Source organism: Haliotis asinina, chromosome 5 (genome assembly GCF_037392515.1).
Source record: "Haliotis asinina isolate JCU_RB_2024 chromosome 5, JCU_Hal_asi_v2, whole genome shotgun sequence".
Classification (NCBI taxonomy): domain Eukaryota; kingdom Metazoa; phylum Mollusca; class Gastropoda; order Lepetellida; family Haliotidae; genus Haliotis; species Haliotis asinina.
Window position 1 is genome coordinate 23838700 of NC_090284.1, and position 22717 is coordinate 23861416.

Below are 22717 nucleotides of genomic sequence, written 5' to 3' on the forward strand. Positions count from 1 at the left end.
ACAGGTCACCCAAGGGTTCAATGAGGCATCCACCTTCTAGGGTTTGTTAGACTATGTGTTAGACTATGTGTAAGAAAGGGTAATGAATAATACCGAAACTATGCTTCCTTAGACTGATAGTCAATCATGAACTCGGAAAACAGTGATAAATTGCTAGTCATCCTTCGTCGACTTCACCAAGAAGTGGATACTGGATACTTTGCTGCAGGAATGGATGACTGCAGAAATTCTTCAGCACACTGTAGTATATAGAAGGTCTGCAGGATGTTGACAAGAATATATTTTTAACTGTCATCAAATGAAATTATTTATTTTAGTGGACACGAGGCCATAGCAGCAGGAGTTGTGTGAGTGTGAGAGAGTGAGTTAACCTGAATGTGAATAGTATGTTAATAATGCATGTCCACCTAATATTGGAAGAAATCCTGAGGTGATGTCTGTCTTAGACTTCAGTGGAAGTGGAGAGGATGTATTTGATCCTGACAAACCAAGATTTGGGATTCAAAGCCAAAACTATTGGTAGTCACCTTGCCCAAGGGGCATAACCCTGCACAGCAAATTACGGTGCCATGACCACCTGTAACATTCAATACCTGAAGATGCTTCAAGAATCGTAATAACTGAAAGATAATACTGGTATGTGTAAACAAACAAATAAATTACCACAAACTATCAACAACGATGTAAAGAAAACAGCAGAACTGTGAGAGTGGAAACATTTTATTGTGTGTATAAGCTACAGGTGAAAGTGAGCAAGGTTGCATGTGCCCTGTGAGCATGGTAACAGGTGCCCTTTTTATGAAAGGCAGCATGTGCCCTCTCTTACGTACTCCTCCCCAACCACTGCCATAAGTAACACCACTGCGTGATCAGAATAGTCAACACCTTTGAAGCAGAGATTCAACTGTTCTATTCCAAGGATTGTTTACTTTCCTTCTGTCCTCGGACTAGAGTAGCAGATACATTCACAGTTTGAGGACAGTTGTATTACTTTCTTCCTTCAGAATTCACAGTTGTCATACGCATGTTAACATCCGATATAGAATAAATAACTTCTTGTCATGAAGACATATGTATATGGTTGAAGTTACTTGTTTCTAAATTGGAATTGTCAGCTCATTGGTTGCGAACAGGTCAACTGTGTATCACAGATCTTCCCCCAAACTGTATATGTAAACCTTATTTTCTCATAGGACTTAAATTTTAGAACTGCTGAATTTGTCAGGTTTCAGTGCTACATCAGCCCAATGTCCTGCTTTGCATAACTGAGTTGCGTCTTACTGTTTGAACAATACATGATTCAATTACCCTACATGTACTGAAAGCAAAGGACACTCTTCAAGTTAGCTGACCACAGGGCATTCAGCCACTACATTCAAACATAAGTATGACAGAATACTTATCACTGTAAACTTATTGTACTTTCTGATTACAGTTCAGTTTCAATTCTACAAATGTACTCTGGACCCATGACAGCCACATGTCTTTTAAGAAAATCAAGAAATGTGAAAGTTATCTGGCTACAGAGTGCAACTAGCCCAACTATTTGAGGCTTGGGAGGAGTGAAGGCAGGTGCCCCTCTCACTTACCACTACTGAACATGTGCAGCTAATACACAAGACAATCCATTCACATCACAGACTGACAAAAACAGGTAGAAATGAGCTAGAGGTTGAACATGTTGTGAAACTGCTTGTCCCTTGGCACATCGGACTACTCACCTATGCATGGTTATAGGATATCACACTGAGACAGCACAGTAGGTAATGGTAAATTAAGTCAAAATTCCATATGGCTGTGATATAAATATATGATTTTAAATATAAACTCTAATATTGAAGAATTTTTTTTTCCAACTCTGCTTGGAATGAATGGTCAAGTTTTTTTTAAGTTCATAAAGGCTGAAAAGTAATAAACAGTGTGAGAATTTTTTTATTCATTTAAAGAAATCATTTTGTATTTCATTTTCATACCATTTTTATGTTACCCTATTACATATTTATACCATTTTGTATCCAAGCAAAATTTCATGAGATCAACCTTGTGTCAAACCCACAGTATTACACTGATCATCTAGTGACATAGTACATCCATTAAATCTATGCCAATAAGTGTATATTTAAATGGATTATTTATAAAAGTTGAGAAGTGTATTCAGGACAATGCCAGAGAAACCATCCACAACACATACACACATGAATAGTTGTACCCCACGTACTGCCAAGGAGACAGCAATGTTAAATAATAACACAAGAATGTTTCAAGAAAACAAAAGTGTAAACATATGAATGATAACGTCACGCATAACAAATTTAGTATAAAACTATAAAAAAAATAATAGAAGGAAAGAACATGCATATATTAGGATGTTGGAAACAATCTCTTTTACATCAAGAGGTCTGAAATGTGAAATAAACAAGAAACCTTTGGTTTGATTTAAATAATGGAAGTCTTAAAGAAACAAGCATGCACAAATCATCCTAGTAAACATATACACACATCCAATATAATGTCAATACACATATCTTTGTCTTGGATATGGAATTCTTGGGGTGATAAAGATCTTGGAAACATATTAAACAAGATAGCATTTAAGCGCTAGATAAACAAGCAAAATTCAGTAGAACATTTCCTATTGCTTGCCATGTATCACAGCAGGACAATGACTTTTGAAACAGATGAAATATCTGTTTATTTTTAAGAATTTGTAAAGGTAAATGCTAAAAACCTTTCATGTTGAATTACCATATTTGCCATAATACTATAAGATGCTGAAGATCAGAAAATTTACAAAAGGGGTACGTGTTGAAAACATAAACAATAAGTTAAATTCATTGTAAGTAAAAATGTCAACAGTACAAAAAATTTCCATTACAGTTACAATGCAATAATGTAACCCATCTATGCTTCTATTATGATTTGCATAAATAGGAAAATAAGGGACGTCACCTGTATTTTTGGTCTAAGGAAGAGGCAGTTATTTGGAGAAAAACTGATTTTGATGCTGGTCCAGAAACAGAGGTGTATTTGATCAAAATGCAGTAGTTAATAATGCCTTTTTGATGAGGGGACCTGTATCTCGTCTAAGATGGAGAATGTTGGCAAATGTACCAGGTATGTGTCATAATTCCATTTCTTTTAAGAACATTAAGAAATGTATGAACATTTGAGGGATAGAAAATAATATATTTGCTTTTTGTACAATCTAGGAGTACAATGACATATATAGATATATATCTCACCACCAAGTCTTTTTATCTTAAAGAGCTTATTTTCTCATAAGACCACTATCGTTTAGAAGAACAAAAAACATGCTTGGATGCTAGAAATTTGATTTCTGAATGTTTTATTTTTGAAAATGGAATACATGCAGTCAAACTTCTGAGCAGCCATTTTGAAAAAAATAGTAACCTCCATATCACTTCTTAGTGAATTTTAAAAAAGTACCCACGTCTGTCTATTTTCTTAACAACCATGGCCCTTTATAACAGCAAATATGACATGGCCCAAAATAAAAATGTTCATTTCCTTTATTCCTAATATTCTCTTGTCTGAAAAAAATTAATCAGAAGGACTCTAAATAATTGACATAATTTTACAAAACATACCATATGGGTTTTTTTTCATACATCACAAATATGTATCAACAGGTGGATATCGGGTGTTTTGGGTTTTTTTTGTCAATGAGCATAATATCATTATTCGTCATTAATCCACTTGTCAAGCAGTTTGTGGCACATCTAAAAACTCTTGAAATGCTTGTTTTCCATTAATATGAAAAACACTGAAACCATATTAATCCATACAAGGCTATTCATAGATCGAGACATGCAGTTTACCTATAAGTCGTGCAGCCAAGAATAACATAGTCAGAGATGCACCTACATCTTTATAATGGATAGTAATTTGTGCAGTGTTGGTTTTGTTGGACTCTATCCTCAATGGAATGTTGCTCACATTTGAAATTGATATCTAATTCTGAAGTGGATAAAGTATTTAAAAATTAATAACAATAAATTAAAATTTGTGTACATTTTCACCAATGAAGGTATTTGTTATTATTATCTACATACTGATTTTAGTAAAGCATTAATTTAGTACAGTTAATTAACATGAGCACCTACTAGCAATAGGCTGTAAACCCTTTCTCTTTCGTTCTGACAGATCTTTAACAAACTGAGTTCTTAAGAAATACCAGACTTAAAGTTAGACACTGTGAGTTTAGTTTCGCTCTACTTTCAGCAATATTCCAGCAATGTAGCAGTAGGGGATATCAGAAATGGGTTTCACACATTGTACCCATGTAGGGAATCAAACCCATGTCTTCGGCATGATGAACAAATGCTTTAACCACTTGACTACCACACTGCCCCTAAATACTGTGAATTCACATCTGTAGTCAAAAACAATATGCAGCATTAACAGACTTTTCCTGTAGTTCATATCACCATTAGAAATTCTGAAGATTATTTTCAGGCACTGGATATTGGATATGATACAGCCTACATGAAGCTTTGTAAATAAAACAGTGAAGCAAACAAGTCTTGGTAGGAAGGATAACCACAAGTGCACTCATATACACACACATGAAATGTTACACACACACTAACACAGTGCTGGAGACGAAATGGAGGGATTACAAACAGCTATTTATTAGCATCACTTGGCAAACATGCCGCTGAGAATTGCTGATTAAGCATATTGCGACATTACCATATTGCATTAGCAGTAGAACAGCTACATCAAAATTTATTGAATCCACCATAAAACAGCAAAACAAACCAGCTGTGACACAGGCTGTGATAGGTACTTGAAAACTTGAGCATGGATGAGGCTTACATATACACAAATCCAAATATGAATGCAAGTTACCCATCCAAGGGAGATAACTCACATCATCATTTCTCTAATATGCTTGTGCCAGACTGAGAAATGAAACACTACAATGTCTGAAAGCATTTTCCCTCAGATTAGTCATAACAGTTGTGTGAATAATGACAGCTGTCATTTGGCAAGCAAGTCTTGATCAGGATAAATTCCTCAAATCCATTTTATTTTACCTATCAGAGCCGTAGTAAGAAAAGTATCATGGTTTGGGTTGTGAAACATGCATAGATAGGAATAACACACTGGTCTAATGCTACTGAGAGTGAACGCCTTATTATTACCAGAACATCACCAGAGGATCTGATTCCCCGCCATCTTGTGTTAATGCTGGCAAGAAGAAAATCTTAAATCTTAGGAAATACATTGAGATCCATTCTTATTCCTAATTTAAGCGTTTGTACGACCAAACTAATTTGTTAGAAATCCTCTCATTTTAGGCCATGATAAAGACAAAGTTTAAAAATGTTTACAGGAGCTTAAAAAATGTTACGTTTCACATGCTCTTCCAGAAACACACCAAACAATAATGCCATTCAGTTAATAACAATGAACATAGGTTTAATGCCCCAACTTCATCTTTTTCTGTTTTCATTGCCAGGCCTGAGGAGCCATCCAGCGGCCCTTTTTGGTGAATCTGACTGCTTTACAGGTATGCCTTTTCATTAAGCTGGACCAATTTTATTTCTTGTTTTACGAATCTGCCAGTGGTATTATTTCAAGAATAAGAAAAAATAAAAGTTAAATTTCTCTGCTTCTAATGTTTTCAGTGGCAAGAAATGTAAAAATATTTAAAAATTTTTTTGGCCTCATATACACTTCAGAAATTGCCATAAGTAACATACATTTAGTATATACAAAAGGAATAACACTTTGACCGGTATTTCCTTTTTTATCTCCTGCCTGAGGACAAAAATCCATAAAACAAGAAGTAAAATTGGTGTGGCCTTAGACAGACTATGAGGTCAGTTTGGGACCAAGTATTTGATATTTGAGAGTGTATCATTTGACTAAAGGCATGCATAAGGTCCAAATGGTTATTTTGAAACCTGTATCAAGTGATCTTGATACACGCTTGCACAGTAGTTATATAAATCCTGATGACTTATCGATAAGGATAAATTACGAACTTGTACTGACAAGTCAAGGAGAGTATTACATGACAGGCAAATGGTAGAATATTGACAGATTTCATAGACTAGACCATAAAAAAGTGGTTGATATCATAAACATAATTCCTCATTAAAGGTTTTGTTCAAGACAGATGTTTTGGTTTCTTAGAAAATTGGCAGATTATCTTTTAGCACTGATTTTTAACAACAAACCCTAAATATTCAGAAAACTTGCAGTAAAACACAGCAATATGTACACATAATCAACCTTGCAGTCTAATCAGTAATGTATTTAAAGTGATATTAAATGTTTAAAAACAGAAAAGTTTGTTGTTTCAGTCTTTTAACACTGGTAAATGTTTTGATGAAACTGAAACAGGTTTACCTTCTTTCAGTGGCAACCATAAAATTTGTTCTATATTGAAGCAGATTTGACTAGATGACGGATGCCTCCTGCAACTCTTCATAATTCCTCATCCTCCCAAAACAAGCTACTTCCCCATCACTAGATCCACAAAAATTGAGGTCAAGAATATAACATATGATTCCTCCTAACTGCAAGTAACATCTCTTGAGATTGCATATGATCATCATAACAACAAGCACTTACCAGAAAATGAAACTTCCTGTTGTTTCAAAGCATGTATCTACCTTGAACAGCAGACCATTTTACCAATGGAAAACCGCTTGAACTTTTGATATACTGTGATAACCTTTATGCTGACTCTTTATGAGTATGGTGTATACAACATCTAGGAAAACACAAGCATTGGTGTTCCCATCCACCCAACCGTGTCAATAATGCTGTATAATGGAATAATACTCTGAGTGAGTCAGTATGGTTTTCTGCTGCTTTCAGCAACATTTCAACAATATCATGGCAGGGAACACCAGAAATGGGCTTCACACCTCATACCCTTTTGAGGAATTGAACCCAGGTCTTCAGCATGATGAGCAAATGCCGTACCACAAGGCTACCCCACTGCCATATAATACTCAGAACATACTAAGCCAGTATTTCTCAACTTTAGTTTTCATCTATCCATCTCATTTCCCTTACAGCATGTTTTTAACTTTCTTTGTTGTTTAAACAATCCCTTAGCAATATTCCAGCGGTTACTAAACAATGAAGTCTGGACAAGACAATCCAGTGACTGACATCATGATTTGCAATTTACTTAATTGGGATGGCATGTGTTACAAGTTTGTTTACAAATTTATACACAACTTTTGATCACATTTCAAAAAGGGTTGCAGGTACGTATCCTAATAAAAATGACATAAAACACTAGTCAATTCGTTCGTTGGGACAGAATGGCTGATAGTATGGCAATTAATGTTGACTTGACTTACACAAAATTGACATTATATAGCAGTAATATTTACTAATGTAAGCACTTGAAACAAATCTGTACACATCACACAACAACAATGATCACAATGCTCACACAAGTAAGCAGCAAATATCATCCACTTTAGACAAACACATGTGGAAGAAATGACATGCAAGATTAGGATGTGAACATGGTTAAGGCTGCAACGGTTTTCTCAAAAAGTAGAACCAGTTAACTGTAAAATGAAACCAGATTCACCTGACAGTTTCATATTCCAGCATTTTCCTAATTGCACACGCAAGCTGAAGGTTACAGTAAGTTGTTGTTATTGATATTCATGTTTCATTACAAATGACAATTAATACCCAAAACACCTCTGATTATTTTGTCAAGTTGGGTTGGATTAATTCTGACATTAATACATAAATACATCTACTAATTTTCAACCTAAAATATCATACAACCATATGCAGCAAACACAGTGATAGTCAATGGCACTGAAGTATTTAAGAAATTTATCACAAATAAAAAAACTAAATTTTTTAAGAAACAAAATATGATATCATTCACCCATGTAGCTACATATTGATCAAGGACATGCTGACTGAAGCAAGTACTATTTGCAGATCTTTAGCATTTGTATCTACAGCTCCACTGGATAACACCTTATGGAATCTGAAAATATCACAATTAACCAGTTCTTAAAATGAAGCCAGTTTTGGTGCATAACCTCCCCAAGATGGGTTTTCCAGTAAACCATTGCTGCCTCAGTATATGTCTTATCGTCTTGTCAGTTTGTTGTCTTATTGTAACTAATGTCTCAAGATAAAATCTTCAATATCATCAAACATAATCTCTCAAACAATAATCACTGTACAATAGATTTTAAATACTATTTACAGGATGATAAATATTGTGAATAAAACAGACATTAACAATAAATAGAATCACCAATATATGACCATACAAAGTTAAAATGTACAAGGTAAATAGCAAGGTGGGGTTCATTCATGCTGCCTGACAAGGATCAGTGATGGAGCGCATGTATGCTGTTTAGTTTTCATGATAACAGTGTTATCTGTGTTCTAATCATGTTAAACATGTAAAGGAACATCAGTTCGGGCCTGTGAAGTATTGGGGATCTGATGATACAAGGGACCAGTCATTATTGACTATACAAGGGATCAATCATTGCAGAAATGCTACAACTAATGAGGTACCAGTCATTAACACAGGGTAACCATAAAATGAAATAATTATTATAATAGTTACATTTGTAGAGTGCTTTTTCACACATCTATGCACGCTCAAAGTGCTTCAGCAAAGACAGTCTAGAGTCAAAGATAGTTGTTGAATAGGTAGGTCTTCCGGTGGGCTTTGAATGATGGAAGAGAGTCTGAGTTCCTTAATTCATTCATCATGAGAGCTGGACACAGTCATGTGCTTAATCTGAAAATCCTGTTGATAACTATGAACCACCTCAGTATCAGTTTTGCTTCAGGAGAGCTATCAATACCAGTAGTCACTTTACATGGACTAGAAAAACACATCCTCAGTTGAGTTCAATGTAGCATATAGGGGTGGACTTGGCTGTTAATATGAATACTTTAGGACTGAAACTTTAAACAAACTGCTTTACTTATTTTTCACTTTTTATGTGCTGTATCAGAGACTAGTCTTTAAAACTAAATCTGAGTTTTTACAATAGAAATTTAATAATATTCAAGAGACATCTCAATAGATCATCAGCAAAAAAATCTGATTCATCACAAGTGACCCAAGATATTGAAGTTCAGTAAATGAACAAAAGACTCCTTCACACAGCTTCGGTGTATAACGAAAACACACCAGTTCAAACTAACCCTGCACAATAAAACTGTCATGTTTTATTAAGAAAAAAATGTTAAGTAAATACTTACCCTTTTCACCATTTCATATTTGATGTGAACTTTCTTATTTTCAATTTGGATCATGCAAAATCAGTCTTTATGTCAATAAGCCAATCACTGACAAATGTGAAATGACTATAGCTGAAAATGCCAATATGTAGAGCACGGGCACAACTGAATGATCCCCACCTTATTTGGATGAGTACATGACAGAAACATACATAACAAACCCTGAGAGACACTGCACCCAATGTTAGGGATGGTTTCATACTTTCAAAAGTCACTTTCCATCTTCATTTCAACATCAACAAATCTCAAATGAGTGCAAAATGGGTGGCTCTTTAGGAAAAGAATAGATGTAAAGTTACTCACCTACACAATTGTACCTTATTTAAATCAAAAGGAAATTCTTGAGATGACCCCTCTATGACTTCATATTAAAAGCACAACATAGAAATACGAGGAGGAAAACTGTAATCTCAAATTAAAGGGATTATTCAAATCAAACATACTGGTTATTTGATTTACGTCAGTATTGTACAAGAAAATGGTATTAACAGAGACTAGCAGTTAACCATCACATGTGTACTGGTAACCTTAAAATTCAGATCTAACAAACACCAGATTTCATCCAGTCTTACATCTTATCAGCAACTGAGTATGTGCTGCTCTTTAAACAGTATATTAAATTACAAGTAGATCACAAACCTACCAATTTCGTCAGATTTTATCATGCAATCCTCAAAAACACAAAGGAATTTAACTTCTGTTACCTCTGGAAGCTATCTGCCTTGAATATGGGTAATGACCTTGAGAATATGACATGATGAATGCTGAAAATGGCAGTTGTTATGATACACACAACATCATAAACATGAAATTACCAAGAAACAAGTTCGTGTTTTCCACAGTTTGTGTGCTACAAATGTTCCTGGAATATAGATTATTTCCTCAAAACATATATTCATAACACCGACTACATGTCGATAAAAGGGGACATGAAAAATCTTTTTTAAATCTGCTGCCATGAACCAACTATTTCATAATCGCCTGGTTATTTATGACAGCATATGTTTAATAAAACAAAGAGAAATTCCAAGATTATTTCAATAAAATAACGACCTAATACATAAAACGGTTTGAGAAACTGACACTACTGCCAATACTGCCTTTGCACACAGTCAGAAATTAGCAAACATCAGCAATTGTCTTATTGCACTAACAGAACTTCATCGAGCTCAACGGAACTTCAGAGAGATCAACAAAACTGCACAGAAGTCTTTGCAGTCAACACTGACTCTTGAATACACAAATCTCTGTCACAGACAATCAGACAAGGAAATGATGTGGCTGTAACAGAGGCAGTTCTGATGCTCCATTCTGACACCACGAAAACGCCACTGTTTTTCTCTGTATTTCACAGGTGGATACAGACTTATGATACAGGAGACATGTCATGTGTCCCTCTAATGTAGTCTTGTTAACTTTGTGACTTCCATTGTGAATACACTATGTGACTTCCATTAAGATAATACTCTTTCTTTCATTCTGAGACATGCCTTTTTATTTAGGTATTAATTTAAAATTAGATTCCGATAGTGTAAACAAAATCATAAAAGAGGCAGAAATGTTCTTCAATTTTTACAACAGTTTCTAATATCCATGTCAAAATGGTGATCATTTTGTTATTGAGAATAGGCTATTGTGAGTAGACAACGGTTTTGACTTGTATCATAGTGCACTGGTGTCGGGTACTGGGAAAACCAAAGTCAGTAATATCTTAAATATTTACCACCTTGACGTAACCCACAAACACAGATAACTTGCTGAAAACCTAGAAACATGATCAGGTTTGTCTAGGATTCAAACCCACTATCAGGGGATTCTGGCAAACATCATCGGAGAAACTCTCAACAGCAAAGTGCAGGCCCTCTGATATTAGTGCTTCTGTGATCAGCACCCACCTAACCTGCCATTTCTCCTGGAATTGGTTACACTGCAACACACAGCTGCTCTACTAAATCCCACGAGGATGAACATCATACACAATTTCTGAAAAACTGAAATAACAATCACAGTTTCATAGGTTTTCACAACTGCATTTGTCAAACATAACTGTTTAATTCAGTAACAAATTTGGGATATCAAAAGCGACAAAAGTATGAAACAGGATGTGCATCACCTGATTAACTTGACCTTCACATTGTGTCAGTAGTAAAATATTCTCTTGTGTCACAGACAGTCCACCATGACAAATGACAGCAGGTAATGAAGATATGCTACATGCTGCAGCTGTATACCACACTTCAGATGGGTGAAACAAAAATTCCAACAAATCTGTAAACCATGTTTTTCATAACGTTCACACAAGGCTCACAGATAGAGGAGACGAGGTATCACGAAGGGTGGAAGTATCAGTGGGTTTGTTTGACTATAGAGGATCTGGATGGAGGTGTATTCACAGCTATGTGTTGTGGGTCAAATGAAACTTGGATCCTTGAACAGGGACATACACACTTGCATCAACCAATGACAAGGACACCATCAAACAAGGGAGGTTACTCTAAAGTGGAGTAATCTGATACAATTAGGGTGGATGTAGACAGGCTATAATAGAAAAAATGTGAAAATGATACACGTGTAAATTGTCCCGGGTTTATGAAATACTCTCCATTAAAAATGTTCTTAAATGTAGTAATTCTCTTCAATATTCTTGACCCAAAATCGCTTTTGACTTCCTACTTCAACACATAAATTTCATTGCATATAAACTAATGCATTGGACTATAATATTGTTTCAAAAATCATTTGGCATGATTTCTGCATATAGGAGAGATGCCATCAGTTGTTTCCCTTGTAAATGACCTTGACCTAGACATGTTTGATGATCCTTGACCTTGGTTGCTGAGTGTGCACTGGTGACCATCAGCTGACATGACTTGCATTCTCTTGCTGTGATGACCCAAAGAGGAACCGATTGATGATGCTGCGGATTGCATGGTACATATGCTTGGGGAGAGCACATGGCTGCATCTTGGTCAGCATCTTCCCACAATGGCTGATGTAGTCAGTGAATGTGAGTTAAGGTAATATACTGACACAATGAACTGGTCCATAAGAGTGAGTGAGTGAGTGAGTTTAGTTTTACGCTGCACTCAGCAATATTCCAGCTACATGGCAGCAGCCTGTAAATAATCGAGTCTGGACCAGACAATCCAGTGATCAACAACATGAGCATCGATCTGCGCAATTGGGAACCAATGACATAAGTCAAACAAGTCAGCAAGCCTGACAACCTGATCACGTTAGTCGCCTCTTATGACAAGCACGGTCGCCTTTTATGGCATGCATGGGTTGTTGAAGGCCTATTCTACCCCGGGACTTTCACAGGTCCGGTCCATAAGAACTCAATATGAATAAGAAAAATTCACAAGATATTAGTAGGTTAACAAGAAGTCGCTGAAAGTACAAAGGTTCATTTCAGACTTAGTCTGTGTTATCTAAAATTATAACCAGGTTCAAAGTATTTGTGACATGGGATTCTTTCATTGGTAATCTTGTGAAAGAACATTTGTATTTGAATCTGAAAAAGAGTGAGTCAAAATGTTGGAACATGAAACCAAGAAGTTATAGACCAAAATGCAAAAAAATTGCAAGTAGAACGCTATATTTGAGTAAAATGGCCAGCAATGTTGACATTACAAGGCCTGACAACCAGACACCCATCGCACTTTCATGAAGGGCAGGAAAACACCTTTACGAACCATGCCTCAAGTAAAATGACAGCTCTAGAGCTATAGGATACTTTCAGTCTGGTACTGAATCAATTCAATGTCCATATAGACACCATGTGCAGAGATGCCAACCTCAAATAGTAGTTTCAAGGATCAAAATTAGTAGATGGACCATAAAACTAGGATTCAGCTAAATACTTAAAATTATGATGGATTTGGAGAAAGATAATATGACACTAATCAAGAGAACGCATTAATTTCACAAACCTCCAACACCAGATTTCCAAATTATCAGCATTCCATTTCTTCACAGTCTAAGTATACTTATCCTCAGTACTTTTCGTTACACTCCACCACTGAGTCTAACAAAACCTTATGGGAGGTCGCGTCAGGTAACCTTTGAGATTGACCAATCAGAACACGACTTACCAAATCGCGAAAGTGCACATTTGCACATACCTTTTGAACTTTTTATCTCAAAAAAGTTTGTACCCGAACGATTCTGAATGCTGTTTAGCGTACGATCACTTCCGGGTGATGCACACGGCGTACGTACAGCCATGAGAACAGTGAGTAAACAGTCGCTGAAAATAGTGTTTTTGACAATATTCAAGGATGTTATCTGGCAGAAATATTAGCTTATGGTAAACCCCAAAGCGTATATACTGCAGGTCAAATAACTGTGTTATATGCTGATTTTTGTTTGTGGAGAGATCTGTGTCGGTGACCTGAATATTTTGAAAGTCCCTCCGATCCCTAAATAGTAGCCGTTGTCTGATTGGATAAAACTATTTAACCGTCTCGCATCTGATTGGACTCTGATTGGTTGCTCAAAGGTTACCTGACGCGATCTTCTACTGGAGGGTAATGAAATACACTGAGACGAAGTTTACTTAGACTAATTTCTTCATATCGTCTCTTTTAGGCAAAAATGTATTAATCAACAAATGTTCTTGCATGTATGATCAAAATTTAATGAATTTTCATCAAATTTCATAGAATTTCTAGTGCAATTGTATTGGCATAGTTTGAGGATAAAATTTGTAGCGACTACGATAAAATCGTAGAGGTTGGCATTTCTGCATTTAGTGGTTATGGCTATGATTTCAGGCAAACAATCAAGTTATAGACCATGGTCTTCTTTCACAAAGCAACCATTGCTATGGTCAATCTTAACTCCCATTCTTCATCATTGCATTGAGGTTACCTTAGTGATTTATGATCACCTAACTGATTCATGGAAACAGATCATAACCACAGTGGTTACCCACATGATAAGACTCATAATCAGGCCGGATCAATGGATTAGGTTCACGCACCTCCAATACAGGTTTCGGCTGGCAATCCTCACAGTACGTGTAGCTGTGATGTGAAGCGAATATTGAGGATTTAAACCATGACAAGCTGACAACGTTAGCACTAGATATGCTTAGATGGTAATATATAAAAGGATATACGATTGACCAAGGTGGCTGTCCTCCATTAACATAGAGAACGTACGAGAAGCCATCTCTAGGTTTGCCCTGTATGGAGTAGTAGTATGGCAGGAAGCTGTGTGGCTTGAAGTTCCGATGTTCATAGAAGCGCAATGCCACTGAGTTGGTAGCCAGGACGTGTAGGTAGACAGCCTTACAGTCATAGCCCTCCTTGGAAGTGAGGAATGACAGTAGACTATCCAAGAGAAGGGAGGCTACAGAGAAAAAACGGCACATTACCACAAACAGTCAACACTGTACTTCTTAAACAAATGTAATGAGATAAGATACCAGTACAAATTTAAGCTTCATATAGTTTCACTGATGGTACTTATCTATGGAGCCAAAATGAAAACGCACAAACAACAATAAGCAGGTTCTCAATGATTATTGCTGTGTTGGTGAAAAACTGTTTGGAAGCTATATACTGTTTTCCTACTAACAGATATAATATACTGCATCCTGTATGTGTATAAAATTAGAGTGGACACAACAAACAATCACTGTGACCAAGTGGAAGCAAAAGAATGGGGTGTTACAATGATTAAACATATTCAAAATATCCATACAACAGACGCACTGACATTTCAGTCTTGACAAGAAATGCAATCAGTCTTGACGGAGTTACCCCATAATGGAATCTCTATTTAAACTTCACTCATAAATATGCAAAATGAAGTCATTTATGGCAGTAACTCATTTATAGATTTAAGTAATATTTCATTATCTGTATCAAATCCACAATGTAGAAGTGTGCATTAACATGACACACTGAACTTTCTTCGGGGACGCTTTTAATACAGCAAGAGTGGCACAAAGAAAAGACACTATTCAGATACAGACAAGTGGAGATAGTTCCAGCAAGTAAGTACTCACCTATACCATTTCGCCTGAAATCTCCAACCACCCCAAGACTGAGTATATAGGCCACCTGCACACTTGGCCCATAGTAGGACGCCAGAATATCTGCATCCTGAACAAATCAAACAAACAGACTTCAATACTTTGTGATCACTGGAGTGAGTGAGTGAGTTTATATTTAACGTCACATCGGCAATATTTCAGCCATATCGTGACGAGAACATTTAACACCGAAAGAGATAATATGTATTTCATAAATAAACCTGTCAGCAAAGGACAGTAAAACAACTAGAATATCACAGTTACAATTTAAAACTAGTGTGGAAAGTTAAAACTAATATTACTATTTGGACAACACAATATAAAACACGGGCTATATATCACCAACAACAGAAGGTAGATCACCATACTAGGGACCATGGGGACTTACAGTACATTTGCTTCCTGCATGGACCCTAGCTGGATTTACATCATCCCTTCAGTCGTTAGCAATTCAGGAAATCTAGCCATAAAGTAAAAAGACAGTTATTCTACGATTAGAAACAGTGGAACGTTTTCATGTACTTTAAATGTTTTGGGACTTACGTACCCTCTCAGGAGGACAATAATTTTACAGTGCTTTAACCTCCCCTGGAGGATACAGCCACTAACACTTTAAGTTACTAATTCAAACTTCCAAGAATAAAATATTTATCTATTTACAATTTATCTATTTACAATTCCTTTAGCAAATTCACGTCTTTTAAAAATGCAATAATTAAATGAGAGGTAACATTTTTAAAAAGATCCTTCAAAGTTCGTGAGTGAAAAAATTTATCCCTTGTGATGGAATATTCAATACAGTCAAGCAGGACATGCTTGACTGTGATTCTTTCATCACAAGGGATATAAAACGGAGGATCTTCACCTTTTAATAAATATTCGTGAGTATACCTCGTATGGCCAATGCGACATCGTCGCATAATGACCTCCTCAAATCTGGACTGACAACCCAAGTAAGTATAACCGATATAAGGTTTTATTTCATGTAATTTATTGATACCTACCTGGGTGTCCCACTTCTTTTGCATCAGATTACGGATATAAGATCTAATAGCAGTTTTATAGTCTGAGTACGGAATAAGAAGTGGAGTCACAGACTTGCTGAGTGCTGCCTTGGCAGCAAGATCGGCCATTGTGTTACCAGAAATACCTACATGGCTTGGTAACCAACAAAAGACAATGTCGTATTGGCCAGTAGCAAGATTATTATACAATTCAATTATTTCTATTAAAAGTGGATGTTTACATGACAGGTTTTTAATAGCCTTAAGGCAAGAAAGAGAGTCAGAAAAGATTATATATTGTTTATGTTTAGGGTGTCTTTGAATATATTGAAGAGCTGTTAAGATGGCATTTGCTTCTGCAGTAAAAATAGAGCTGTTATCTGGAATTCTAGAAGATATTGTTCTGGATCCAATGACAGTGGCACAAGCCACTGCACCACCGTCCTTGGACCCATCTGTAAATAAGGTTTTGTAATTGCTGTATTTACTTTTAACTTGATGATATTCTTGTTTATATTGTAATTCATTAGTGTCTGATTTTTTAAAAGTGGTTAATGTTAGGTCCACTTGTGGCCTAACCATCTGCCAAGGAGGAGAGGAGAGAAGTCGGTAAGGAGCTATATTTTCTAGCTCAATGCCAGCAGCAGCAATGAATGGTTTAATTCTGACTCCAAGAGGTGGAACAAGGGAAGACTTTTTGTTATACAGATGCTCATAAAGGGGATTAAAGACACAATTAAATGCAGGATTAGACTCATTAGAGGATAATTTTGTAATGTACTGTAAAGATAGTTTTACACAGCGTTGATTGAGAGAAGGCTAATCGGCCTCAACGTAAAGGCTGTCAACAGGAGAAGTTCTAAAGGAGCCAAGACAAAGCCTTAGACCTTGATGATGGACAGAATCTAATAGCTGTAGGTTGCTTTTGCAGGCTCAACCATATACAATGGAGCCATAGTCAAGCTTTGAACGGACAAGTGATCTATATAAATGTAGGAGAGTAGGTTGATCACCTCCCCACTTTGAATTAGACACCACTTTCAATAAATCAAGTGCTTTCAGGCATTTAGTTTTTTTAGGGATTTGATATGTGGCAGAAACGTTAAATGTGAGTAAAAAATCAGACCTAAGAACTTTGTGATCACTGGAAGTAAACACATAAACACAGACATGCAAACTGTAAACAGACATTATGCAGTGTGTGTAAAAATATTTACACTTATCCTGACTCATGCTTATTGTGCTTGTCTTCTTTGGCTATCATAACATTGTGGAAAACTTGAATCCCTTGAAGTTCCTTTCACTGAAGAGGACCTAAAATTAACACTCACCAATGAGTAGTCTCCCTTCAGCACATGGCCTACACATCGGTCACATGACCAGCCATGCTTATCATTCTCTCAGAATCACACAGCCCAACACCTGGATTTACAATGAAATCCAGAATGTCAAGAGAAAGGAGGATTAGAGTGCTGACCTTTTGAGTCCGAATAAGTATAAAATATCAGTTTTAATCAGAAAATTACATACTTTTCCAGATCCTGACTCATGCAATTATGCTTGACAGAAAATGACAGAATCGATGGTGGGTCATGCCACTTCCTGGATTCTCTGGTTGTCTTTATTTTTCTGTTCTTTAATCCCTAATGGGAACTTGAAAACGGCCCTGTAGGGTTGCAAACTTGTGAGATCTTCGTGTGGTTCTAGATATACTAGTTTTCGCAGAACAGAGACAGTAACTGCCACTTATTGTCCACTGTACGATGTTCCTTTTGTATCCAACCATATTACGTCATGGTTATGTCTATGACGTCACAATCAATTGTCTACATGATGTCACAGCAGTTGTAGAAAACAGTTACTTACAGGAAAGTTATCACCAATCCTGAATGACATCCTCGTTGTGCGTTGTGTTATACTATTCATAACACTAGTGTCCTACGGGTTATCTTACAGGAGCTTCATCGTTTGACACATATGTCATTTGAAGCTGCAATGCCTTCTTCAGGTACATAGCATACAAGTACAGGAATACAGTCACTCATGCTAGTCTGATCAAACTTGATCTTGTCTCAACCTCTTCCCCAAGACTACTTTGCTGTTGTTGTGAGACCCCATCCTTGGTGAGACGCATCTACATACAGATGAACATTGCAGTTCGTGCTCTGTTAGGTAGGCTCCTCATGCAGATGTTGTCTCTGTGAATCCATCAAAGCGGATATGGCTTGAGACGATCTGGTAGAACAGATTGGTGTTGTTCAGGTGATCATTAACAATTCTCTGTAACAGGCGTAACTGTAACCTCTCCCTGCAAGTCAGTAGACCAAGTAAACACTGCCAACCGCGAAATGTCAACAAAGAGAGTATTGCTTGTGGTATCATGGCTTCAATTGTACCTCATCAATCTTTCGTTAACATGATGTCATTCTGATGTTTGCAGAATACTTGTTGCTGGCGAAGTGCTCCCATCAACTGATTACTCATGTAAACAGTCATATGGCTGAGGTAGAATCAACTATGCACATGCTTCATCTCTAATGAAGATATTGTTACTGGTATCTCGGCAATATGCAGTCATGATGCATCAACCTTTGACTTCAAATCAGCCATGATCCATGAAGCAATGATATCAATGGAAGTCTATTTGTAGTAGGCTTGATTGCAATGGAGACTGGCTGTCACAAACCGAAACCATGTGATGGTTGTCGCTTCGAGTCGCAGATAAATAACCTCTAATCTGCTAACTGAAGACCTCTACTGACCTGTGAATATAGTCGAACAATGCTGTACACTACTATGTGGGCCGTAATTGATGCCTTCTGCCTGTTGAAAGGATGATTTACATCTGTAGATGACTTCCTGAGTTGCAGACAAATAACCTTTAATCTGCTAACTGAAGACCTCTATTGACCTGTGAAGATAGTCGAACAATGCTGTACACTATGTGGATCGTAACTGATGCCTTCTGCCTGTTGAAAGACTGATTTACATCTGTAAATGACTTCCTGAGTTCTGCGCAGGGCGTTGTCAACATTGGACCAATTAGATTCCAGAAAAGTGACTTTACAAGTGTTGCATTTCAAATGATCATCACTGAATCTTGTGCAGTCACTGATGGTTTTGCTAACACTCGAACATTGTCTGTAATCTGACTGTAGGGCCTGTCCTGGAGTTACACGAGTGAACACGTGTATTGGTGGTTGAATGGAAGAGCACAAAAAAATTTCACCACATAGTACTGATGTAATAAGACTGTCTCCCTGGCAGTTGTGTCTTTTCCTCCACTTTTCATCCTTTATTGAAACTAATGCGGTTGCCATCGTATACAGATGATGTGATGAGGTTCCCATGCTTCCTTAATGTTGTTACCGGGTGACTGTAGAAACTGGATTCATTGAAGTGCCGTAGAATCCTCTTGAAGATCCAAATTGTGTAATGCACAAAAGGTTATTATAGAGTTCATATTTCCATCACAATCACTATACATCAAAGACTGTTAGTCCGATCTTAGGCTGGTGACGACTGCCAAACTATCGCCTTGATCTATGTACACTGTACAGGAACAATGTAAATGAAAAGGACCTGAATCGTTAGTTTCAGATGTGTGCCTCTTCTGTCAGCCACACATTGATCCAACATAGCCAACATCTACATTGTTACATGCTTAATGGACACGTCTGGGACAAAGCTCTACGCTGTGGGCCGAAACCTGACATGATATAATGGAAGTGTTTCGAGAATGCTAAGGTGCTGTCTACACCTTACTGAAGTTGTAATTTCGTGGAATCTTCCTTGATGACTGCACTTACTTTTGTGGAACGTGTGTACATGGAATGTGCATACATGGAACCTGCATATGTAAAACTTGCTGCATTTAGGAACCTGCAATCCTGGCATCTTCCAGACTTCTAATAGTTGAAACAACCAACAAACGTAAACATTTGTACAGGTCTTTTTCTCCAAGAGATCATGTGCTCATCGCTCATGATAATCCCTCCGTGCATGGTTGTGACAATCCTCCAGGTCAAATGGTGACTGAACACTCCTCTGTCAAGAGGATCAGGGGGTCATCAAAAACATCTGCTTCGTCAGTAGGGACAGTCTCCGAAGAGAATGACTTCAACTTCTGAGCAGTGATGAACCACAACAGAAGCTTGACAAAGTCTTTTGGGTTGCTGTCTTCCTTCTTCCCCATAGACAAAGGACTAGGGATGACAACATCTCGGTAGGTGACAATCTCTTCTGGGTGGAGACAGAGACTGCCACTGTAGCAGAGGACTGTCCCCAGGATTATTAAAACAATGTATATCAGCAGCAGTTGACACACGACTACTAGTGCTCTTATCAGTGTTTTAACACAACATAACTTGGCTGTGCCTTCTAATATGATCCCACATTGACAACCCAAGCAATTTTTCATCAAATGTTAGCAAACATAGAATGATGCAAAACAAGACAAACTACACATAAAATATGTACAATTTGGTAATATTTCTGCTACATAATGTAAATATACAGATAAAAAAAACGGATACAGCTGAAACTTAGGTAATACAAAGTCAAAAATTGAAAGGATATATGCCCTATCGGGAGGCAAGCACACTCACATCTATTGTCTAGGCCGATGAAGGAGAGAGTCACAGGCATGGACAATCATGTGACCAACTTGCGTGCTAATGCAGGGGATAAAGGGATGCTACACGTGGGTGAGTGTTGATTTTACATCCTCTTCTATGTTCAGATAGAAAAAGGCGACAAGCATAATAAGCATGAGTGAGGATAAGGAAAAACTGAATTTGTCTATAACTCAACGTGAGAAGATGTAGAAGTTCTTGTAAATACATATGTATACAAACTTATTTAATCATTAAGAGAAGCATTTGTAAAGATAACAGTACGAAATCAGTTACAGTGTTCTGCATCCAAAATGCAAGCGAAAACAAAGTCTACGTAAAGTTAGTCTTAGTATTTTTTGTGACACCCGTACACTGAGTCTAACAAACCCTTGTAGGAGGTCAGGTCAGTTAACCTTTGAGCGACCTAGGACCATCCAATCAAACGTGATACAGCCGAATGGATTTAACCAATCAGATAACAGCTACTGTTGAGGGTTTGACGGGACTTACAAAATTCTCCAATCACTGACACTTATCCCTCAACAAATGAAAATCCGCATTAATCAGATATTTGAACTGTAGGATATACAGGATATACATATGTGCGAATGTCCACTCTTGTGATTTGGAAAGCTGTGTTCCAAATGGTCCATCTCAAAGGTTATCTGACATGACTTCCTACAAGGGTTTGTTAGACTCAGAAGAGGAATGTAAAGAATAATACTGAGACTAAATTTACACAGACTGTAGAAACCCACACATTCTATGATTAGGACTGAGTGAGAGTAGGGCTTTACTTTGCTTTTACCAATACTCCAGCAATATTACAAGAGGAACTCCAGAAATGGGCGTCACACATTCTACCCATGTGGGGAATCACACCCAGGCCTTTGGTGTGACAAGCAAACGCTTTAACCACTAGGCTACCCCACCATCCCGATTTTGACTGAGTAATGTTGGCATGCCATGTTCTACTAAAGGCCAGGATATAGACCAGCAGAGCCATTTGACATAGGGAAATCCTACCTCCTTGTTGAGCTTGGACCTTGGTTTTATCTCTGCTACAATGAGTCCTATGATCCGAGCACGGTGGGTGGCGGCCAGGGAGTAGAAGCGGGGATTGGATGTGATGTCATTGTACCACGTGTCAGGGTATCTGAAACATCACCGACATTCATAATTCATCACACTCTGTACGTTTCACAGCTTACGATAATTAGGAAACTAATCTTTAAACATGTTCAGACACATTCACATCAAAACAATAAGGAAAAAACAGAATGTTTTGTTCGCTTGTTTGTTTGCACTAAATGACAGCATGCTCTGTACAGTACATATTGTGGTATAAGGCCTTCAGTTCAGTCCATTTAGGTTACGTGTGAGATACAATCATAATGCAGAAAACTGACAACCAGCATGCCTTACATTTAGTTTAATAACATGAAAAAAATAAGTACAAACTTTGTTATTTGAAGGAACAAAATTGGCATTTTAAAAGTTTAATAAAATAATGGTATGAAAACCGAAAAAAAATGAATTTTAGGACTGAATTACAGTATAGTTAACTGAACTTAGTAATTTACTTAGTCTATATGAACGATTCTTACACTTACTTACACTGCAGGAACCAAACTTAGCCAAATACTTACACTATATGAACCATACTTAGCCATGTACTTACACTATAGGAACAAAACTTAGAAATGTACTTACACTATAGGAACCAAACTTAGCCAGTACTTACTAAGCAGGAACCATATTTAGCC

General features: G+C 37.0%; 1 protein-coding gene across 2 annotated transcripts in view; it reads right to left on the bottom strand.

Annotated features, from left to right (window-relative positions):
- Nucleotides 1-704: 704 nt before the first annotated feature.
- LOC137285304 (N-alpha-acetyltransferase 60-like) overlaps nucleotides 705-22717 on the bottom strand; it is a 28142-nt gene continuing 6129 nt past the window's right edge. For both annotated transcript variants that reach the window (XM_067817639.1, XM_067817638.1), the window contains exons 3-6: nucleotides 21978-22107; nucleotides 15305-15401; nucleotides 14409-14643; nucleotides 705-12289 (exon numbers count right to left, since the gene is read on the bottom strand). In XM_067817639.1, the coding sequence (XP_067673740.1) occupies nucleotides 12145-12289; nucleotides 14409-14643; nucleotides 15305-15401; nucleotides 21978-22107 (607 nt within the window). In that variant the 3' untranslated portion in view covers nucleotides 705-12144. The remainder of the gene's footprint in view (nucleotides 12290-14408; nucleotides 14644-15304; nucleotides 15402-21977; nucleotides 22108-22717) is intronic.